Source organism: Podarcis filfolensis (assembly GCF_964270895.1).
Source record: "Podarcis filfolensis genome assembly, chromosome: 4".
NCBI classification, from domain to species: Eukaryota; Metazoa; Chordata; class Lepidosauria; order Squamata; family Lacertidae; genus Podarcis; species Podarcis filfolensis.
Genome location: NC_139607.1, coordinates 82,308,405 through 82,332,840, shown reverse-complemented (window position 1 = coordinate 82,332,840; position 24,436 = coordinate 82,308,405). Strand labels below are relative to the sequence as shown.

At 41.4% G+C, this 24,436-nt stretch overlaps 1 protein-coding gene across 2 annotated transcripts in view; it reads left to right on the top strand.

The window, feature by feature from the left end:
* The window catches only part of DDX10 (DEAD-box helicase 10), a 170,830-nt gene that overhangs the window by 123,590 nt on the left and 22,804 nt on the right, over positions 1-24,436 (top strand). For both annotated transcript variants that reach the window (XM_083609042.1, XM_083609043.1), the window contains exon 17: positions 23,873-23,997. In XM_083609042.1, coding sequence (XP_083465168.1) covers positions 23,873-23,997 — 125 coding nt within the window. The remainder of the gene's footprint in view (positions 1-23,872; positions 23,998-24,436) is intronic.

Below are 24,436 nucleotides of genomic sequence, written 5' to 3'. Positions count from 1 at the left end.
GGAGAAGCAACAAGAGGAACAGCCATTTTAGATCTGGTCCTAACCAATGTTGATGACCTGGTTAGTGGGGTAGAAGTGGAAGGATCATTAGGCGCGAGTGATCATGCTCTTCTGAAGTTTACTATACAGCGGAAAGGAGCAGCCAAGCATACTAGGACTCAATTTCTTGACTTTAAGAAAGCCGACTTCATAAAACTTAGGGAAGTGCTGGGTGAGATCCCATGGACAGTAATACTAAAAGGAAAGGGAGTTCATGATGGCTGGGAGTTTGTTAAGAGGGAGATAGTAAAAGCACAACTTCAGGCAATACCAATGAGACGGAAACATGGAAGGTGCCTAAAGAAGCCAGGGTGGCTATCTAAAGAACTTTTAACTGAGTTAAGATTAAAAAAGGATGTGTACAAAAAATGGAAAAGGGGGGAAACCACCAAAGAGGAATTCAAACAAATAGCCAGCACGTGTAGACACAAAGTCAGAAAAGCTAAAGCACAGAATGAACTCAGGCTTGCTAGAGAGGTTAAAAGCAACAAAAAAGGCTTTTATGGGTATGTTCGTAGCAAAAGGAAGAACAAAGAAACAGTGGGGTCACTCAGAGGAGAAGATGGTGAAATGCAAACAGGGGACACAGAAAGGGCTGAACTCCTCAATGCCTTCTTTGCCTCAGTCTTCTCCGATAAAGAAAACAATGCCCGACCTGAAGAATTTGGAGCAAATGATTCAGCAGAGGAAACACAGCCCAGAATAACTAAGGAGATAGTACAAGAATACTTGGCTAGTTTAGATGTATTCAAGTCTCCAGGGCCAGACGAACTGCATCCAAGAGTATTAAAAGAACCGGCAGATGTGATTTCAGAACCACTGGCAGTCATCTTTGAGAATTTCTGGAGAACAGGCGAAGTCCCGGCAGACTGGAGGAGGGCAAATGTTGTCCCTATTTTCAAAAAGGGGAAAAGAGAGGACCCAAATAATTACCGCCCAGTCAGTCTGACATCAATACCAGGGAAGATTCTGGAGCAGATCATTAAGCAAACAGTCTGTGAGCACCTAGAAAGGAATGCTGTGATCACCAATAGTCAGCATGGATTTCTGAAAAATAAGTCATGTCAGACTAACCTGATCTTGTTTTTTGACAGAATTACAAGCCTGGTAGATGAAGGGAACGCAGTGGATATAGCCTACCTTGATTTCAGCAAGGCATTTGACAAGGTGCCCCATGATATTCTTGTAAAGAAGCTGGTAAAATGCGGTCTTGACTATGCTACCACTCAGTGGATTTGTAACTGGCTGACTGACCGAACCCAAAGGGTGCTCATCAATGGTTCCTCTTCATCCTGGAGAAGAGTGACTAGTGGGGTGCCACAGGGTTCTGTCTTGGGCCCGGTCTTATTCTACATCTTTATCAGTGACTTGGATGATGGACTCAAGGGCATCCTGATCAAATTTGCAGATGACACCAATCTGGGAGGGGTGGCTAACACCCCAGAGGACAGGATCACACTTCAAAACGACCTTGACAGATTAGAGAACTGGGCCAAAACAAACAAGATGAATTTTAACAGGGAGAAATGTAAAGTATTGCACTTGGGCAAAAAAAATGAGAGGCACAAATACAAGATGGGTGACACCTGGCTTGAGAGCACTACATGTGAAAAGGATCTAGGAGTCTTGGTTGACATGAGCCAACAGTGTGACGCGGCAGCTAAAAAAGCCAATGCAATTCATTGGAGTATAGCTGCATCGATAGGAGTATAGCATCTAGATCAAGGGAAGCAATAGTGCCACTGTATTCTGCTCTGGTCAGACCTCACCTGGAGTACTGTGTCCAGTTCTGGGCACCACAGTTCAAGAAGGACACTGACAAACTGGAACGTGTCCAGAGGAGGGCAACCAAAATGGTCAAAGGCCTGGAAACGATGCCTTATGAGGAACGGCTAAGGGAGCTGGGCATGTTTAGCCTGGAGAAGAGGAGGTTAAGGGGTGATATGATAGCCATGTTCAAATATATAAAAGGATGTCACGTAGAGGAGGGAGAAAGGTTGTTTTCTGCTGCTCCAGAGAAGTGGACACGGAGCAATGGTTCCAAACTACAAGAAAGAAGATTCCACCTAAACATTAGGAAGAACTTCCTGACAGTAAGAGCTGTTCGACAGTGGAATTTGCTGCCAAGGAGTGTGGTGGAGTCTCCTTCTTTGGAGGTCTTTAAGCAGAGGCTTGACAACCATATGTCAGGAGTGCTCTGATGGTGTTTCCTGCTTGGCAGGGGGTTGGACTCGATGGCCCTTGTGGTCTCTTCCAACTCTATGATTCTATGATCCACCAGCCAGAGCCAAGGGCAAAATAGTAGCTCAGGAAAGTAAAGATTATCCTAATACTAGTAGCGGGAGCTCTCTTTGCAGTTCTACCACCACCAGAAGTTCAGGAATGGCAGCAGCTGGGGAGTGGAATCTCTTAGGTTGGGGAATTCCTTCCCCACAATGGTACATATACCTAGCACCTTCATTATATAGTTTCCACCTTAAGGTGAAGATGTACCTGGTTACCCTTGCCTTGACAACTGAGTTGTTTTCAGGTCCCGCTCACACAGTTATTTAGTTGAATACTGCCTGTTGTTGTTGTTGTTGTTGTTGTTGTTGTTGTTGTACAGGTACTGATGAGTACATGCTCAGCCCAGGACAAAAATAATGTCTCCCACTGATGCTTCTTAATATCGTTCCTAAGCAGTGGTGCAAATGTGACAACTGAACCATCTGTATAGAGTGTCACTTACACTGTTGTTTCATTCTTAAAACCAGCCCCCCTTGCACCTTTTTGTCACATAATATATATATTTTGAGTGCTTTCTTTTTTACATATAGAGGAGATGCCTTTGAAATAATTTCCTTATAGAGTCTTTCTTTCAGCACTCAACATAGGTAGACCTTTTCACAATATCATCCCACACAAAAGATGAGAGTCGCCAAGGAGAACACTTCTCCTTTCTGGTGTTCCTAAGTTCACCAAGGCAGTGTGCACGAGCAACATAACACGCATGCAGCTTGGTGGAGGCAACTTCCCTTGAGGTGAGCAATATCCTTAAATAGATACTTAAATAAATACCGTCATGATAGGAAACAACTAAAAATAAAAATGCAAAGTTCCCCGGTTTCCATGATTTGGAATTGCTAATGCTCCCCAAAACTAAAAATAAGTATTTGCGTAGAACTTAGTTTTGTCAGGTGATGCCTATGACTCACTAACACATATTTTACAAGTTTAAACTAGTGTAACCTTTTCTGCTGCTTTTCATAGAATGGATACGCCATATGGAGTAATATAGAATCATAGAATTGTAGCATTGGAAGGGACACAAAGGCTTATCCAGTCCAACATCCCTGACAGATGCCCGTCCAACCTTTGTTTAAAAAGCCTCGAATGAAGGAGGGAAAAGTGAAATATATGGAATAAAATTGGTTGGACAGAGATTATCACCCCCCTTCATGGTTTGAGGCAGATACCGTAATTTTTGCTCTATAGGACGCACCTGACCATAGGACGCACCTTGTTTTAGAGGGGGGGGGGGGCAAGAAAAAAAACTCCCCCTCTCTGCTCAGCGCCCCTTCAGCAAAGCGGCAGGAGAAACGGAGCCCCTTCCATTTCTCCTCCCGCTTCGCTGAAGGGCTGCTGCGCAGAGAGGGAATGCTGTGCAGCGCCTATTCAGCGAAGCGAAGCCAGGAGAGCTAGAGGAATCGGTGCACACCAATCCCTCTTGCTCTCCTGGCTTCAGCGAAAGGAACCCGCAGCCTCTGGAGCACAGAGGGAGCGCTCCCTCTGCGCTTTGGAGGCTTCACGTTGCTATCGCTGAAGCCAAGGAGCCTGCATTCACTCCATAAGACGCACACACATTTCCCCTTAATTTTTGGAGGGGGAAAAAATCTCCCCCTCTCTGCTCAGAAAAAGTGCGTCTTATAGAGTGGAAAATATGGTAAAGACTTTGGCTTTTCTGGTTCTTACCTGCCCAGTTCCCTCTTGATACACAGAGCTGCAATGAATGCTGTCCTGTGTCATCTTTATTGCCCTTAAGGGTATAGGAAGCTGCCTTATATGAAGTCAGTCCATTGCTACATCTAATTTAGTAAGATCTACACTGATGAGCAGCAGGTCTCCGGGGTTTTCAGCAGGGACTTACCCCAGCATTTCCTAGAGATGACAGGGATTGAGCTATAACCCCCAACCCCCTTCACCCTGCCAGGTTGATCTCCTGCCACTGAAGTTGTATTGGGGCATAAAACAGAATATTTTTGAAGTTAAAGAAATATGGCCTAATGGCGGTGACAGAGTTTGGGTAGTTCTCTGTATGTACATGTACTGTTGGTGATTGAAAATGATTTAAAGATCTGTTTTATTTTATTTGCAATGTGCTGCTTGGAACAGTTTTGTCCTAACTGAAAGTCCACCCTGCAGAGTTAATCAACTAAGATTCAAAGGGTCTGGGATATGACTTCTTTATAAGAAATGCATGAAAAGGCCGTATAGTTCCAAGTCTGCTCAGGAAAATATGCTATATTGTATTTTTTCATATGCATTTGAAAGACAATTCCCAGTGCCATTAATTAAACATTGCCTTTCTAAGTAACCTTCACTTAATATTTTTCATATTCTTGCACATTGCTAATTGCATTTGACTGTCAGTCTTTCTGGTGAATTAAGTTTCTGAAAGCCATCTTGGTAGGAATACAAAAGGGAATTAAGAAGATAAATGTAAACCTATATAAATGTTAGAATGGTCTGAGACGGTATCAAAATAATTCAAAAATTCTTGGCGTGATATCTCTTCATATAAGCCAACTAGTAAATTTGACAGAAGATTATTATCTGCGTATAGGAGATAAAAAGACAAATGAGCACTGTTACAGACTAATGCAATGTTTAACCAGAGATAATTCTCTCCCAATGTTCCTATCCAACTTGGTCGTGATTTATCACTTAAGCCAAGCATGAGGAACCTATGGCCCTCCAGTTACTGTTGGACTCCAGTCCCCTTCAACCCCCACAGAGCCTGGGGAGAGGAATGGTAATCTAGGGAAAGTGGTGAGGGCCAGATAGACCTGGAGGGGCCACATTTGTCCCTCGGACTTGAGGGTCCCTGCCCCTGCCCCAAGCTAAGGAGGTAATCTCCCTTGAGTGCAATGAAAGATCTACCATATCTCCAGTGCTGAAATAAGGATTAATTGCAAGTCTGGTCAATTTCTGTACATAGATTTGTGTGTGTGTGTGTGTGTGCATGCGCGTGCACACACACACACACGTGCACACACACACCATCTTGTCCTTTGTCTGGACCACCTCTTTTCCTAGTCTTAGACTGACTAGGTAATTGCTACACAATACTGGCTATGTCACCATATGAAAATTAGGATAAGTTATGAATGGAGACCGCTATTGTGTAAGCTGTTAATATTTGTCACTTTTTACTGTAACTAATAAAGGGTGAAATACACCATCTTGCATAATCCTGCAGGTCTAAAAATAAATATAAAAATAAAACAATTAGCCAGTGTGGCTGAGTCATAAACCATTCATATTAAAATCTGGATGTTGGTAGCTAGCCAGACAGTGTTGGCTACTCTGCTGATGACTGCATTGTGGGGTTTTTTTTAAAAAAGAACTATCCAGCAAAAACTCAGACATTCTGTCCAATTACAAATGTTACTGCTCATAAAATCTATTCAGAAACCTTTTAAAAATGTGCTGTGTTTGGCTTTAATGTTTTGCTGTTCATGAAGAAAAGTATAGCTAATGTGATAGTAACTTTTTACTAGACCAACTTCTGTGGGTTTAATTACAATGTTTGAGTTGCGTGCTATTGACAATGAAATGGGAAGGAAGGAATGGAGCGGAAAGGCAATTCTCACCTCTATACTGATGCAACTCCTGTCTGCTACATCAAACCAACTAATAGCCTACTATTGAACTATAAGGTGTCTCTCTCCCTGCACCCCAGGCTTGCATTTTATCTGCTAAGTGACTGGATGGGGGAGGGGGGGCGTGCGGAGAGATAATTTTTTTAATGGCAGGACAATATGGAGTCTTCCCATATATACATGTGCTACAGACTCCTATTTCACAAATCACAAAATGGTGCTAAAAATGCAACCTGGCAACACATTTTTGAGGGGGGGGGGTTGTGTTCACATCAATTGCTATAGAATGTTAATGGAGCTTGAAAAATGAGCAGTGGTTATTGTGGGAACCCATCCCTAGGAAGCTAGGGCTGAATCTCTGACGTGATTAATGCACACATTACAGTTTTCAATGTCACTGGGTCCTTGGGAACTTTGGGCTTTTGTGTTTTCAGAATGGGAGAGGTGATTCCTGACAGTTCTTTTACCAACATACATTTCTGTTTGCTAAACCTCTAACGAAGAGGTTAATAAAGTTTGGTGCTGTTGATGTTCAGTAAACATGACCGACTACTTTGCTTATTAGGTCTGCAAATCTTTATTTGTTCCCATTGTACGTGTGTTCAGTACGTTCACGTGTACCAGAACAGTCACGCATCTCACTGTTCTTATTGAATCTGTTTCTCTTCTCCTTGAATTACTGATAATTTAGTGCAGAGCTTTCCAAACTGTGTGTCACGATGCGTTAGTGTGCTGGCTGCAGTATGTAGGTATGCTGCGCGAATGCTCCCTGCACTGCTCCTGGGGCTGGAAGGGCTTAGTTCTACTTCGGGTTTGCTAGTAAAACTGCATTACTGTGCCATGAAATGATGCATGTCTAAAAAGTGTGTCATCAGCATGAAAACCTTGGAAAGCTCTAATTTAGTGTGTCAAACTGACCTGCACCAGGCAAGTTTATTCATTCCAACTTATAGTTGACCCACAGAAGTATGGTTGAGTTTCCCCCATTGATTCTTATATCTTCTGTTATTTCTAAACAGCTGTTTGATGCTGAAGCATGGGTATGGAGCGATCTATCACATCTTTCAAATTTTAGTGAAAGGATGAAGACCCATTTCACAGCTGCAAATAAAAGAAAAAACTAAGAAGAAATAAATGCTTCTTAGCTATCTATGAGCAAGCCTAATTAGGACAAAAATGATTAGATTGAGGATGTAAATCTAAGCATAATGGTATGAAAATAGATTCCATTCAAATAGATGGGATTTCCTTATTCTAGCAGTTACATTCCATAATATATATATATATGAATAAAAATGACATATTGTTCACAATGACAGCTAAGATTTCCTCTGCATTTCATGCTCCTCCCTCAGCAATTCACCTTTTAAGCAAACTGCAAACATTGTGAAATGGTGCAGCCAAGGCCGTTTTAAGCATATGCGGCTCTGGGGTGCAAAGATCCGCCTGGAGCCCCTAGGTTGCCCAGAGGTGTCGACCTTTGGGGGGGGGGGCAAAGTTGTTGACCTTTTGCGGGATGCAGGGACTCAACAGCGCCAACCAACGGGGATGCCAGCACCACACACACAGGGGGGTACGAAGGTGGGTGCAGGTTCCATGTTAGGGGGACAAAATGTCGGGTGGTACAGTCGCCGTGCTGTCCACCCACTGCCTCCCCCCCCCCCGGCTGCATGGCGGCTGTTTCGGCTGTGTGCGCAGTGCCCGGGGAACAATGGGGAACCCTCGTACCTACGGGACCGCCTCTCCTGGTATGTCCCACAGAGGAACTTATGGTCTTCAAATAAAAACATCCTGAAGGCCACAGAGAGGTTAGGCTGGCCTCAACTAGAGCCAGGGCTTTTTCGGCTGTGGCTCCAATCTGGTGGAACGCTCTGTCACAAGAGACTAGGGCCCTGTGGGACTTGACATCTTTCCGCAGGGCCTTCAAGACGGAGCTGTTCTGCCAGGCCTTTGGTCGGGGTTCAGTCTGACTCCCTCGCCCCTTTAATAAGAACTTGCATGAAAGTGGCCTCCCAATTTTTCTCACAGGCCCATATAAGTTCAGCACAAACAGTTGGGCCTGGTGAGCATTTAAGGTCCCCAACCCTAATCTGCGGGTTGCCATCTGATTGGATTTTATTCTGATCCTGATCTGATTTGAGGATGTATTTTAATTGATTGTCTGATTTTATGTTAATGTGTTATACATTTGATGTTAGCCGCTCTGAGAGCGGCTTCAGCTGGGGAGGGCGGGATATAAATAAAAATTATTATTATTATTATTAATAATAATAATAATAATAATTTATTAACGGGGAATGCAAGCAGCAGCGGAGGAAAGATCTCCAGACAGTATCCGCGTGCTCATATTCGGCCGGATTTGTTGCTGCCATAGGTGCTGTCGGTGCACGATGGATCCCATCCGGAGATGTTTCCTCCGCTGCCGCTTGCATTCCCTGTTGTTCTGCACTGGCACCCCACGTTGGGCGACACTGGAACATGCGCCGACAGCAGAAAAGCCAGCAAAGGAACCCACAGCTCGGCGCATGCAACAGGATGTGTCGCGCAGCGCCCACAATGTCACATGGCACTCCAGGCGCAGCACTGAAACAGTTAGCCGCCATGCAGCTGGGGCAAGAGCTGACAGCAGAGCAGAGCCCGTTGGAGTGCCATGGGCTCTTCTGCTGCGGGCGGCTTGCCACGAGTTTGGGGGCGAGTGTTGGGAGTCCGGGGAAGAGCCGCTCGCAGCAGAAGAGCCTGCAGCGCGCCAATGGGCTCTGCTCCGCTCGGCTGTCGGCGGCTCTTTCCCAGCTCCAACGCTTGGCCCCGGACTCTCGGCCTGGCACCCCTGAAAGCCTGGCGCCCGGGTGCCATGCACCCCTACCATCAACGGTTAAGAATGCCCTGGATGCAGCTCTTAATAGCATATAAAAAAATCATTGTAGGGTTTTTTGGAGCTGTGGGTTGGATATTACTTTGAGTGGTCATCTTTCCAAGCCTTTGGGGGTTCAGATTTCATGGAAATCAATATTCAGATGGAAACAGAACTTATAAAGACCCCAGGGTTTATTGAGGGAATTGCAATTGAACAATGCAAAATGTAGCACAGTGGTACCCCGGAAGTCGAACGGAATCCATTCCGGAAGTCTGTTCAACTTCCAAAACGTTCAGAAACCAAGGCGCAGCTTCCGATTGGCTGAAGGAGCTCCTGCAGCTAATCGGAAGCCGCATCAGACATTCGGGTTCCAAAGAACGTTTGCAAACCGGAACACTCACTTCCGAGTTTGCGGCGTCCGGGAGCCAAAATGTTAGACTTGCAAGGGGTTCGGGATCCAAGGTATGACTGTACATAATTTATGATGTATGTACCTTAATAATGTTTTTTTTTAAAAAAACCAACAACAATGGCTTCACTCAGCACATGTCAGAGAAAAGGCACGTCTTTATTAGGTCTCTTTCTCTGCTCAACACAGAAATTTGGGCCCTCCTTAAGAGGTTTATGTCTCTGAGTTGCATGTGGAAACCAAAAAATTTGTATGTTCACTGTGACTCAGTGCTAACTGAAAATTTTCCTCTCATGAAGAGAAGTTCAGGGCTGTTTTCTCTATCTGCCAATTTTGTTTCATTATCGGAAATCTACACAGAGCCTTCAGTTATGTCAAGCGTTTCAGTTAAACCAGTCAATTTAATATGGTCAGACAACAATGATACAAATTGACCTACCAGAATTACTCTCCGTGTTTCACTCTGTGTATTATTTATTTACTTACAAAGCTTATTTATTGCCTTTCTGCCTGTGGAAGACTCAAGGCATTGTACAGTAACAGCCGACCATCTGTCTCCTGCACAGGGCTGTCCTCTACACACACAAACACAACATAAAATAAAATTACGGTTGTCTAATGGTACAGGCAGGCTAGGCCTTGATTTGGTCCCCTGGACTAAGGTATATCACTCTCCACTTGTGTACTTTGAACTTCTGCTGGGCTTTCCCCTTTGATAAAGCAGGCCCCTTCCTGAAATAGTATGCCTTTGTGTCACCTTTGGCAAAAGCATAAAAATATTTGTAAAGTAGCTCCCAGTAGATTCGCAATGCATAAATGATGCTGTGTGTCAACTTGAGGGTTTTGTTTCCGTGCTAGAATAATAATGTTTTTGTAATTCTGGCAATTGTTACAGATAAAATTGGTACTAACAGTTTCCTGTGCATTAAATTAAAATGGCCCCCAATCTTATTGTTGAATCTAGCATTACAATGCAATTAAACCAAAATGGTAAGTAGCAGCAACACTGCCTTTGCTTAGGGGTAGCCTTGGCTTCTTTCCCAGAAACTATATTTGACATAATTCTAGATGGGCCTTTCCACTCCACTGTAATTTTATAAAGTCTAATTGCTAAAAGTAGAAAAATATATATATTGAAACCTCAGACGTTGATTACCTTTGCAAACTTTCTTTCTCTGCCCACTGAAGTGACTGGTTTATATATCATAGGGATTTCTGCCCATTTCTTTGGCGTATGTGGGAGAATATTTGATCACAAGCATCCATTCCATTTCCTATGTAATTGTAGAACTAAATAATACCTGGGATACCTGGCTTTGCCAGTTTTACAGCCATCTGCATCCACAGGTGTTGGGGCATCTCTCCAATGCAGGGAAGCAGGAAGTGGAGTCCCCCAAGAATCAGCATTGGGATCTATCCATTCTAACTTTTTCATAAATGATCTAGAGTTAGGGGTAAGCAGTGAGATGGTTGTTCGTAGTGGTTTAAAAAAAGGAAAAGATAATGAGGCGCATCAAAAGGCTCTTTCCAAAAAAATGGTAAATGTTCAGTAAAATGGCAAATGCAATTCAGTTTAAGCAAGTGTAATGTGATGCATATTGGGAACAAAAACCCAAATTTTATATATCTGCTCATGTTGTCTGAACTTGCAGTGATTGCCTATTCACCCAATGGTCTTACTCAGTATAATTATGGCAGCTTCTTGTGTTTTTATGAGCTGCTGTGTTGTAGGCTGAAATTATTTAGACCCTTTCAATGAAACCTTGCCTAGGTTGTTTTCTGTTCTAATTTCCCCCCTATGCACTTTCATTGACATCCAATTGACCTCAAATGCCATTTTAGTGAAAACGGCCAATAAGAGTGGAGATTTGGGTGTGTGGAGTGTTAAAATGGCACAGAGCAGTTGAACCACCTCCTAAAGAAAAAATAGATGGAATATGAAAGTGCTCACGTTGGAGTGAGATTTCCAAGGTTTTTCTCTTATCATTTTGTGATTGTCCTTAAGTCTAAATATCAGCTTAAGAAAAATCATTGCTTGGTATGAATAGTAATTGTAAAACTAGACTTTTCTGTATCAACATAGGAGGTGTTTTCACCTCTCTCTGAAAATCATGCATTTCCAATGAAGAGAATATACTTTAAAATCTTTCCATCTTCCTATGCAATGCTGTTAGCACATAATTAAGGAAAGTGCAACTAAAAAATAGCAAACTGTCCTCCTGACAAAATAAATGTGTGACTTTTGTTATGCAGACACTAATAGAAAGCACCCAAGCAAGTTGAATAATAAAATAACAGTTAATTAAAAACAATAAGGAAACACAGTTCCTGGCAAAAATAATTTGATTCCAACAGGTAAATGCCATAGATCAAATCTAGTTACCCTGCTATAAAACCTCTTCTAATTTACTGCACCATGATGGTTAATTCTTCTGACTGAGCGCACCATATTAGTTAATTTTATACAAGGTGGGTACTTGGGTCAGTCTGTCTGAGCATATCTACTAGAATAAAATTACCATTGAGAGAAATTGCTATTAAAACCTCATCTCTGTTTTAATTGCAAGTCTCTGAGTTGCTGAAATAAAAATTGTGTGGCGCTGGGATGAGTTTCATGCGTTCAGGGGTAGCGGAGATAGATGTTCATTAGATTACAGCAAGAGACCATTTTTCATGTGTGAGAAAACTGACTGGTTCTTTTTTTTCTTACGACTGATCACTTAAAGTGTTCATTTTGCCACGAAGATATTCTGAACAAGGAGAAAGGTACACAAGTTATTTTTGCCGTCAAATTGACTCCAGCGACTTGATGTATTTCCAGTAGTTTTCCGGGGGGTGGGGGGATACCTTCTAAACATATTATGTACTTTAAGGATTTTGTAGCAAGGCTATACTGACTAGTGCCAATAAAGAGTTGTAGTCCAAAACATCTGAAGGGCAGCAGATTGGTAAAGACTGGACATAGAATGTTTTATTACAAATTACTGATGGATCATAATGGTAACGAGATGTTTTTTTGTTTTGCTTCATAAGTACTCTGTCTTTTTATGTAACAGTAGCACAATGATGTCCTCACAGTGGGGAGGGAATACCTTTCAATGAAGACTGGGTTGCCTAGCATATTGGAGGAAAGGAAGTTTTTTCTCACAAGTACAGTCCTTGCCATTTTTTCTATTCAGTTTTTCTATATCAAGTGATCCAACTTTTTTTTACTTCATGTCATCCAATTTTCTTAATATTCTGTACACGTGTTGAATGATCAAAGCTAAGTTCAAATCTAAATTTTAATTTTTTTATCTCATCCCATTTTTGAGTTATGAGGGTTTGATTTTTTTTATGACAGTTTTGGTCTTGACAGACTAAATAAAAACCTTACAAGCTCAGCCCATGATTAGTATACGTCAAAACTAAAAACACGAATCTCTTTAGGACTTCATTGCCTTTCATATGATATGCCACATAATGAACTTACACTAAATTTTAAATTTGTTATAAAATTTAAAAAGTGATCAAAAATTAATATCATTTTAAAAATCCAAAAATTGTATTGATTATTTAATATTTCTAAGAGCTACCTGCAAAATTTCATCATAGGATCTCAATGGGATCACATTAAAAAAAATAATTTTGTACATACATGTCTGCCTTATTGGGTTCTATTTAGGATAAATGGGTCTTCATGGAGTAAAAGATAACAGGACAACCAAGACTTTGACTATAGTATCAGCTGCTTCCGGCATTTCTTTAGAAAGTTATTCAATTAAAGGGGGTCTGAAAAGCTAGTCAGGCTTTTCTTTTAAAAATGTGTTCCAAAGTCGAGTTCTATTGCTTTGAATGAATTGTTAGTACTTCATTTCATGAACATTATACCAAATACAAATCAAACAAAATTATGGGGAAAAAACCTTACACATGAAATTGAGCCCAATAAGTTAGGGTTGCCATATTTCAAAAAAGTCATATGTTGGGGTTTTTTAAAGGAACCCCCCCAAAATGGTTGAGCTTTGCCCCCCCAAAAAAAACCCCCACAATTTTTTGATTGACTTGCCTAAGATCCAGGACAAGGTGCCACCTTTCAGAAATTCCACCTGGATGTCAATTCTGCCTTTGAAATCCCAGTAATGTCTGGGAAAATTCGGGTGTATGGCCTAAATATGTTATATGCTTCAAGCGTGATTTGAGGGGAGGAATTCATTATTGGTACACACAGCAGTTATAATGATCATTGAATAATCATATATGAGAGACATTCCTCCCCCTTTTCCTTTTTAAATGAAGCTGAGATTTTCAAGGGCGAAGGCTTGCTGTTCAGTTTCTTCAATGCCTGAAGAAGAGATTTAAGACTGGTTAGGTGATAAAAGCTCAACAGATTTATTCCAGGGTGTTTATTTTTGCATAATGCAGATCTTTATAAAATTACAAGTTATCTTTAAAACATTCTCCTCTTTAAAAAGTTCTCAACTTTATTCCAGACATCGGAATTGCTGCTACGTAAAAGGAGGCAGTGCCAGGGACAAATGTTTACCCCAGATTTAGTTTTTGCTTAAGTTCAGTGGCCATGCTTAAAATGCAGGAAGGTTATTTCATTTCAGTTCTCATTATTTCCAAACCTTACAGTCTGCAATTTGTATATGTAGCTGCCAAATAAAACATCCTTTGGCAAATCAAAATCTTCCCCAGTATTTCTTATGCAAACTAATGCAAGTTTGGGGATTGAAAAAGGTTGGCGGATAGAGAGGGAGTATGAGAAATTGACATAATGATTATCCTGGAGAGGGAAAGTTGCATATTCTCCAAATACAAACATACCACGTTCTTAACAGTGCTATATATAAAAAAATCCAGTTTGAAAAATAATGCAGGGAAAATGAGATCTGACCACAGTGCTGTGTCTTTATCAAGCTTCTTATATGTAGCAATATGGCAGGACGTCTTAGGAAAGTATAGATAGAGGAGCTACAAGCTCCTATTTAATATTTATCCCAGTGCTGCATAATATGAAGGCTGCTGGGATAGTTCAGTCAGAAGAGCATGAGACTCTTAATCTTACGGCCATGGACCCAGGGCAAAAGATTCCTGAATTGTAGGGGGTTTGACTAAATGACTCTTGTTGTCCCTTCCAACTCTAAAACTATATGATTCTATGAAGAGCTGTAGCATCCCTTGACAAATCCATGCTGCTCACATATGTGCGCTCTCGTGTGTGTGTGTGTGTGTGTGTGTGTGTGTGTAGGTTATCCTTATTAGCTGGAAAGGTGCATATTCAGTGTAACCCTGCAGCCTCTTTCAGCGTATGATTAATGCATGAAGGGGACTTCTGCTGCTGTGCCATCTTGTTGACTCTGCCAGTCTTTCTCAGCTGGTAGCAGTCAGCACGGTACTTTGGCCCTATTTTTCACTTGGGTGCTAAGATTGACAGAGGGAGTTCTCTTGGTAGTTGCATCCCCACAGAAACATTCTCTGTGGCCGCCCCTAAGTTGTAGAACTTCCTCCCCACAGAGGTGCAACTGGCAACTTCACTATACAATTTCTAGAAAATGCTGAAAACTTATCTCTTTACCCTGGTCATTAACACCTGAGCTGTATATTTTCAGGACCACCCCAATTATTCACAGTCACATGTTTAGTAATGTTGCGTTTCTTAAAACAGTTTTTAATGTTGTATTTTATATTGTTGTAACCCGCCCTGGGACCTTGAGATTATGGGCAGTTAATAAATTGAACTAAAAATGATAATCACATTTTAACGTAAGTTTAAGCTAATGTGTGTGGTCTGTTGCAACCATGACATACCCAAGCTGTATGCAGGAATCCAAGAACACACCTTGGCTTCGCATTGTGGTTTGTTTGGAAAGAAACAAACCAGGAGTGCTGGCTAAGACACATGGTTTGTTGTTGATGGTTGAATGAAGGGAGGAGCAAAATGGAAGCTCTTCTGTTGCGTGTACTTGTGGTTTGTGCCACATTACAGTTTAATTAAACCATTCACCTTGGCAGTGCATGCAAATAGAGCCATTGAGTTGAGGGAGACCTCCAGGTGCACAAGAATTTTAATTATTATTATTATTTTAATGAGCCCAATGCATCAGGCATGCTAAACCTGCGGAAACATCCCTCTAGAAGCACCGTATCTGTCGAGGCCAAGTCTGTTATTCATACAACAGCATCTGTTCTTGTAACTAGTTAAGAACATAAGAAGAGGCTGCAGGATCAGGCCATTGGCCCATCTAGTCCAGCACCCTGTGGCCAACTAGGTGCCTGTAGGAAACCCATAAGCAAGACCGGAGCACAAGGGCACTGCAGAGGTAGAGCATAGCTATCATGGCTAGTTGATAGTCTAGTTCATGGGTAGGCAAACTAAGGCCCAGGGGCCGGATCTGGCCCAATCACCTTCTAAATCCGGCCCGCGGACAGTCCGGGAATCAGTGTGTTTTTACATGAGTAGAATGTGTGCTTTTATTTAAAATGCATCTCTGGGTTATTTGTGGGGCATAGGGATGCGTTCATTCCCCCCCCAAAAAAAATAGTCCGGCCCCCCACAAGGTCTGAGGGACAGTGGACCGGCCCTGAAAAAGTTTGCTGACCCCTGTTCTGTTTAAGCACCCAAGTGTGTTTGTCCATTCAAAGTGTGTTTCAGTTCATCACCCAATTTTAGAAAGTTCAATTTCATTTTTTAAAGGGGGAAAAAAAGATATTTTTTTCGGTGAATAGTTATTAACAAAATTATAGGCATTCAGTAACTGATGATGAAAACACACCTCAAAAGAAAGCTCTGCCTCGCCTCTTTACTTTGTCACAATATATAAACATTGCTTTGGGTAGGTATTGGATTATTCAGACGATCCATACTGAATATTTCCCATTTTGTGGGAGGGGAAGAGTTTTTTGCTTGCTTAACTTTTTTTTTTTGGTTAACTTAAATAGGCTTTTTTCCCAGCTTAGCTCACCCAGAGCTCAGCTCCAACACCTCTCAGGTGGGCGCTATTGCCATTCTAAGAGAACAAGGGAGACGTTCATGGTGAGCTCCAGCACCTCTTTTTCTAGAAAAATAGCACTGGTGTTAGCTATTCCATGATCATTTCATCCCACACTCAAGAGAACCAAGCTGTTGTTTACTTCCACTTGGGCATCCTTTTCTTTTTTTGACAGTCCTGTACCAGCCCACATATACCCTTTTCAAGTAAGAAATGTTTGAGATGACTTTAACAAGTCAATGTTGAAATGTGGTTCAATTCCCAAGTGACTTTCTGCTGGGAAATCTAAATCTCCCAGACACTTATTAAATTGTCCTTTTTTCCCCAGCTGTCGCTGAATCTCTACACTGTTTCTTTGGGTTGAACAACAACAGTAAAAAGCGATATAAGATAACGTTCAGGATGGATTTTGTTTGGTCTTTTACCAGTTTCGGCTGCCTCCCACTTTTCAACTGCAGTAAAGAGTCACTACATAATAAGATCTGAGTTAATGGTAAAATCCAGATTAATACTGAGAATTAATTAGGTGGAAATACACCATAATTTCATGCTATCCTCCTGCCTTTTGGAGATTACAGTTGAGTTCTCATGTAAACCATAAATGGTTAGGTTTTTTACCTCAGTATTTTCTTTCCTGCATGGATAATAACTTTTTGGGAACACTATTTCATTTTGGTAAAATAAGAAAAGAAAAGAATTCTGAGCTCAATTACTCAGAACAAAGCTACTTGTTAGCTAGTAATGCGCACACTTATACAAGTAGTCCAACTTAGATATTTCAAGAAATGACTGAGATTTTTAAAAGCAACAAAACCAAAAACAACAAACAGCTGAATAGGTTGGAGACATCTCATTTAGACGCGTTTGCGAGATGGAGCTTATCTCCAGAAACCAAGCTTTACACATGTTATCATACTTATGTGTGTTACCATTCTCTGCTGAGCACAAACAAATGCAAGCCTAGTTACATTGGGATGGTGTTCATAAACTGACTCTAAAGAAAAACAAGTGAGTTTCACTCCTGGCTCTTCTGCATTCCCGGTGCGGGATTCTGTTGGGGTAAGCATAATTCCAACCTGAAAATAAATGGCACCTCTGCTGGTTTAACACAGATCACACTCACTGGATCTCTGGTCTGAGTTGCGTTCCGCAAGTGGGTCCTGCCTTAGTGTCTCATATTTGTTCTGTTTGCATGTGCAAGGACATGTGCGTATTTATTTGATTTGTTGGATGTTCATCCTATTCTAAAAAGAGCACAGTGAAGGCAGCTGCTTGATCTCAATAGGCAGTCTAAGTTCCCTAGTGTAAGTGCTGTCAGCCTAAATGATCGCGATCTTACAAATGTGAAACAGATATTCAGACTTTAGTAGTGCCAATTCCGCCGACCAAAGCGGTTGAGTGGGCACGTGTAGAATAAGGTGGCCTCGTAGGTTGTGGGACAGTTACTGAAAATACATACTTAAGTGCCCTTGCTGTTCAGAATGGATGTGTCTATGGCAGCGTTTCCTAATTTTGGGTCTCCAGCTGCTTTCAGACTACAATACCCATCATCCCTGACCACTGGTCTTGGTAGCCAGGGATGATGGGAGTTGTAGTCTAAAACAGCTGGAGACCCATGGTTGGGAAACACTGGTCTACTGTATAGTGAAGAAGGGACCTTTCAGGTCATCCTAGATGTTGTGATGGTACAAAGGAGATGGTGGAGCACCAGTGTAATGTATTCTCCAAGACCTACCTGAGAAAATAGCCCAGATGGCCAAAGAATGGTAGAGGCCAGACTGGTACATAATAGTTTGCATTTTCCATTTCCCCTACCAAATTGAGACAAATATTTACTTGTTTTCCATCTGTGACAGATTTCCTTGGCACACTTGACAGATAACTACAGGGAAGGTATATGAACAATAAAACAAACAAAGTCTTGTATCAGATATCATTACTTTTCACTAAATTAATTTAAGATGTTTCAATTGCATAACACTTGAAGAATAATATATAGCATTAATAACTGCAGCCTCAACAGCCCTTTGGTTTGATCACTCTTATCCGCATTGTCCCCAAATGTAATATTCTAGGAGTTGAGAAGCCTTGTTTCCTATTTTTATGAAAGCTAGACACAAGTCATCAATCACAGAATGTATTTCATCTTGCTTGCTGTAGATAAGTTACACTCTTTACACAGTATAAGGATTTGTCAAGTATTCCTGTAATAAAGAGACAAATGAATGAGCAGCTTGGAAACGTAATGTGCTAGCAGATGAAAAATTGGTGTTTCATAGACTACCGTATTCTGTAGAGACAACTTTAATACCTGCATTAAAAAGAGAGAGATGAAAGTGACCTTCTGTAAATGTGGGGACGGGTCACACATTACAAGAGGGTCATATTTACATGGAGAACTGTAATATGTGGACTATGCTATGCACAAAAACAGCTTTCTGGCAGCAGTTTGTATACTGGCTGAAAAAATGCAACATGACCTCTAAATGAGAGTTTACTATGGTTGTTAGAGGAATCACAAATGGGACGTTTCAATGGTGGCTGTGAACAACCATGGAGGGCATGGTTTTCAAGCTAAAGTGGTCCAGGCAAGTGCATTCCATGGAAACATTTAGGGAACCCTGTGAGCAATGCTTCCTGCTCATACATTTCTTGTTGGGGATTCAGGAAGGTCACACACAAACCAAAGACTTTGATCTCACACATATTTCAGATAAAGGAATTCTTGTCCAAATATGTTCTGAGGGTTGATCTTGTCAGCTTGTTTTTCTCCATGGTAAAACAGATATTCTTGTTATACAGGCGTGTAACAATTTATTTCCTGGTGCTGTGCATATACACGGTTGTGTGCGTGTGTAAATGGGGGGAACGCCTGTATATTCAGAATTATAAATTACTATATCCTCCAGAAACCTTTGGCTCAATTTTTGAAGATTTTGTTCTGCTGAGGTTTGAAGGTTGCAGGGGAAGTGGACGCGCTCCTGTTGAATGTCTCCTGGGCAGGCAGGGTTACCTATCAGATCACATCTTTTTAAGTATATGTCTTATTAAGTCAAAACCAGCGGAAGTTCCTTGTGGGTCCTGCTGGCTGGAACTCTTTCTCCTGCGAACATAGGAAGTTGCTTTACACTGAGTTAGGCTTTTGGCCCATACAGCTCAGGACTGTCCAGACTGACTGGCATCAGCTCTACCGAGAAAAGTGTGTTCCCAGCCCTACGTGAAGATATCAGGGGCTAAACCTGGGACCATTGCAGGCAAAGCTTTCCCCAGTGCAGCTGTAAAGAGATGCTGCTTCAGCAAAGAGCTTGGAGTCTTATTACACTGACAAGGGATGTGTTGTCGTTGACCGTGCCTTGTTGCAGGAACAAGCTGTGTGTTTTTAAGTCACATGTACCTGGTTTTGTACCCATCAGCCCCTGCAAGGTTGGGGAGACTCAGATGCTGTTGGGGACTCATATTCTGAGTCTGAGGGCAAGGGTAAGGATATGGGAGAACATACTGAAGGTTCTCCCCTGTATGGAGTAGCCTATACCCTATATCCTTGTGGTATTGCAGCCCCTATTGAGGTTAGGTGCCATGACACTGGCCCATAATGAATCAGTATCTGGAAGTGTGCTGTTTGAATATTCAGGAGCTTAGTTTATTACTTCCAAACTCTCTTGGGAAAAAATGTTTTGGGACCTCCAGTATATAACACATAGCTTGCCACACTAAACTTTAAATTTCATGTTGCGTGTGACATTTTCAGTATCTGTGATGAGCCATCCTTATTTTATGTTCAGAGCCAACATAGGAGGAGTGCGGGTGGAGAGGGGGAGAACCTTTTTTAATCCCAAAGGTCAAAACCATAGTGTGAAATTAGATAGTTAAACTTTATGTTGTTGATGGTTTTTTTTAATTGAATTTATTTTCCTTGGTTTAAGGACTTTGAAAAGTCAAGTGTATTTTCCAAGTCACAAGGGGTCAGAAAACTACATATCTGTTGAAAATAAAACTCAGCTGTATAAACACAAGAAAGTTGATTAATGTGCCTCACACTGAGTAAAGTAATACACAAAAAACAAGGATAAAAGAAAGAGAATAAAATCTCAAAGCAGTTTAAGATTTTGTCAGATGCAGTGAATTAAAATCTATTGAAATATCCAGATAAAGGAAAATGTTTTGCCCTGTATCTAAACTATTGCAACATTGGTGCTAAATAAACCTCTTTGGGGAATGATCAGGGCACAAATCAATATGATGAAAAAGGTACATGGAGAAGGGCCCTGGCAGAATATATTAGAATATAAGCAAGTTCATTTGGGAATAGGCACTACTGTAGGTGTTTGGAATGCAAACTGTTTAGGGTTTTAAAGATACACATCACCTTTTGCAATTGATGAGAGCTATAAGTTTGTCATATGGCATAGGGAATTTGTTGTATAAAGAAACAAAGCAGTTTAAAAAAACAATCCACTGGTTAACATAAGTCCTTTTACAAGTAACTCTTCCCAGATATTGTTTATCCATACAGTATTCCTTAATGGGTTTTCCTAGCACTGAAAAAGAGAGGAAAATGTAGCATTTTCTGCATCATTTTCCTTCCAACTGCAATGTAAGCAAAGTTACTGAGAAGTTCCATGAAAGTTATATAAGCCCATTTCTCTTGTGCACACATTTCCCCAAGGGGCAGATATTGAGCTCCCTGAAGGAGGCTGATGTGTTGAAATGTTTGAACACAAGAGACTACTTTTGAGAATTACGTTCTGTACATGGGCTGACAGCCGTGACTGCCGTGAACCTTGAAAGTGACAAAAGGGTGTGTGAGATAAGAGAATGTAGGCACGTCAAGTACATTTTGTGTAAAGTGGAAAAAGAATAAGAAAGATTTAGGCTCTGGGTGGTTATGCTTTTCTGCCTTAAAAGGAAGATAATTTCTCTCTGCATTTTGTTTCCATGTCTTTACTTGTCAGTTTTGTCATATTTTGTGTTTCCCTAATCTTACTGAATCTCATCAGAATGAGGCATTAGAGAAGAAAGAGCTTTGTTTTTCAGCATCCTGTATTTTGTTATACAATAGATTGGGAAGGTCCTCATAAAGCTTACTCTGATCATGTTTATTTGAACGTAGATTCCACTGAAGTCAGTGCAAATTAGTTTTCAAAACAGGATGTCAACATTGCAAAGGTTCTAAATTGCACGATAAAAGTATTTTGTCAACTCTTTATTGAAGAGACCTGCAATGGCTTTTCAGCTATCTTAATTTTTTGATTGAAAGCAATGCTTTCTGAAGATACGAGAATATTTTCTCCAATGTTTTTAAAAAAGTAAAACCTTAAAATAGGTAAATGCTCACACACATCATTACTGCCCGTTCCCCCTATCAGCTTTTGGAGTTCTTTTGTCTTCCAGCGGTGATCCCAGCCAGTCAGAAATTATTTGGTGACATGCTCCAGAGCCCATCGCAGTTTGCTGTTGCTAATGTCGCTGAGGGCAAGTAAAGATTATTTAGAGCAGTGTTTCCCAGCTAGCTGTTTTTGGACTACAACTCCAATCACCCCCAGCTAGCGGGAACAGTGGTCCAGGGATGATGGGAATTGTAGTTCAAAAACAGCTGGAGACCCATGTTTGGGAAACACTGATTTAGAGCAAGGTCAGTGCTTCCTCGTCTAGTCACAAGGGTCAAGGGTCATGTAGTGATATTGTGATAGCATCACAGAGGGCAGCTAAAACTTACTCAGAGCAATCTTAAAAAACCATGGGGGCAGGGGGCTTATGCCATACAGATGATGGTGATCATCAGATGTAAAGAAACAGCGATATGGAGAAAAACAGAATAAATACAAAAGTATTTTTCTACTATAGTAGCCTCTGCCAACACAGTAGGACCGTCTTGGCTGGGCCTGATGGGAGTTTTACTCCCAAATGTCCGGTGAGCATATGTTGGCGAAGGCTATATAGGCTATATAGCCATAATGAACCGCCATAGTAAACCTGCCATATTTCAAGCAGTATCTTTCCCTCTTGTTGTGTTCTGTTTGGCAAAAGATTCATTCAACAGAAGTGACTTTGAGGTGAACGAATATCTCATCTCTATAAATCTTTGTCGTTTTGTCTGCAGAGTTCTGTCTTGGGTGCATTTCCCTCTTTGCACATTCCTCTTTTCTTTTTAAACTCTCTCTGCGTTTTGTGGTGAGGTGAACGTAGGAAGCGTGACACTTCATCACACCAGTGAGAAAGCAGATGCCTTCGCTTGTTTTGCACCTGCACTGTAACCAGAATGCCGGGTGACAAAATTAGCTGCGGTGTTGTACTTCACACATGCATCTCTACGGTTGGTAGGGAAGAAGGAAAAAGACCAAGCAACCAATCTGTCAAGCTGCCCTCAGCAAGGCATCTGTCTGTTTTGTTCCCCTGCCCCCACTCCTCCCTCCCTCTCTTTTTGGTAGTTTGCTGTGTAAAGTGAATCTATCTCTTGGTTTTATTGATCATTATGAGCCATGGTTTACTGTTGTTTGTTGAGAGTGAATATTCCAGGCTTAACTGCCCCCCCACCCAACTTTATATATTGGCTTTTTATAATAAATCTGATTTCCTCCTCCTTCTCCTCTTTCTCTGTGACCTTTAAAATAGCACAAGAGAGTTTTTTTGGGAAGCAGTAAAGGACTCTTGCACGGGTGTCAAAACCATAATTCACCTCCATGTCCCCTTGCACTCTCCCTGACTCCAAAGGTCAACCAGAGGAACTTTGCAAGAAAAGCACAAAATTACTGTGTTGTTGGCTCTGCTTGTTCATAATAATATAAAAGCAGTTTACAGAGGGAAGAATGCATTTTTATTGTACTGTCTTGCTGTTTTATTGAGCTGCTTTGGAAGGATAGAAAACTAGTAAATAAAAACAAGTTGATTCAAATGAAGTTTTCTAAAAAAGATCTTGTAATCAGAGATTAAGGCCACCAGAAAGAGATAGTTATTGTAAAAAAAAAAAAGTGTTCTTTAAATATTAAGAGATGTAGGTGAAACACTCTTCTTTTTAACATTAGAATATGCTAGCAAAGTTCCCATCATAACTATCAGTGGTAGATTTGGACAAGCATCTTGTCTTTTTCAAGGATCCCCGAGGGGAGTAGCAGTGAGTACATAATGGGCTGGTTTGAACATAGTGCTAAACCATGGTTTAGTGCTATATGAATGAGCAGGATGGAAGCTGTAGCACCAAACCGAAGCATGGCTTGGTGCAAACGTGAGGTCTCTTGGGAAGGAGCCCATAGCCACTTTGCTCCTCTTCGGTCCTTTTAGCTAAGCACAGCAACTACCCTGTTTCCCCAAAAGTAAGACATCCCCCAAAAATAAGACCTACTTCCGGTTTTGCCTTTCGCTGTAATATAAGGCATCCCCCAAAAATAAGACCCAAACATAAGGCCTCCCCGGAATATGTGTACCGTATTCTTCTTCATGGAAAAATAAGACATCCCCTGAAAATAAGTCCTAGCGCATCTTTGGGAGTAAAAATTAATATAAGACACTGTCTTATTTTCGGGGAAACAGGGCAAGTCAAGGTTTGGCTGAGCCTGTCAACCACACCCGGACTGGTCATTAAGCTCTCCTCTGATGCATCACCAACTGTACCCAAATCTTGGCTTAATTGCTGGGCTGGACTAAAACGACCAGGATGGAAGAAACACACCGACACACATTTTTGAAGGAACATGAAATATGGAGGTGTCTAATTCTGTATATTGTTTGTTTCACTCAGGTGGAAGAGGAATGTGTCGCCTTTCTGGATCGCAGTGAAAGTGATGATGACTTTGATCCAAGCATCCTTCCAGACCCTGACAGATATACAGACTCGGACCAAGAGGCTGATCCAGAAAGCCATGGGTATGTGTTGCATCTTGATAATACGCTCTCTCTCCCTCCCTCCCTTTGTCTTCACCCTCCATATTATCAAAACCTTTAACCAATCAAAGACTACCCGTGGCAAATAACTATTCTGCTACAATCAAATAAAGCAATGATCTGAAGTTCCTTCAGGTTTGCTGGTGTTTGGATGTTCAGCTGCTTTCATTCATGTATCTTCATGAGAATATGAAAATGGCAGAGATCAATTTTGTGGTGTTGGACCCTTGAAGAGGTTGTGGAACCTAAATTGTGCACCTTGCTTGACTAATCATGATGATGTCTTCAGCCCCAACACTGGTTCATTTGGTTTATGCGCTGCTATGGCAATTTACCATGTATTTGGGGATCAGGTTTGGAAAATCCCAATTGGCACCTTATGCTAACTGCTATTTATTTTCTTATGTCCCACTCTTTTCTT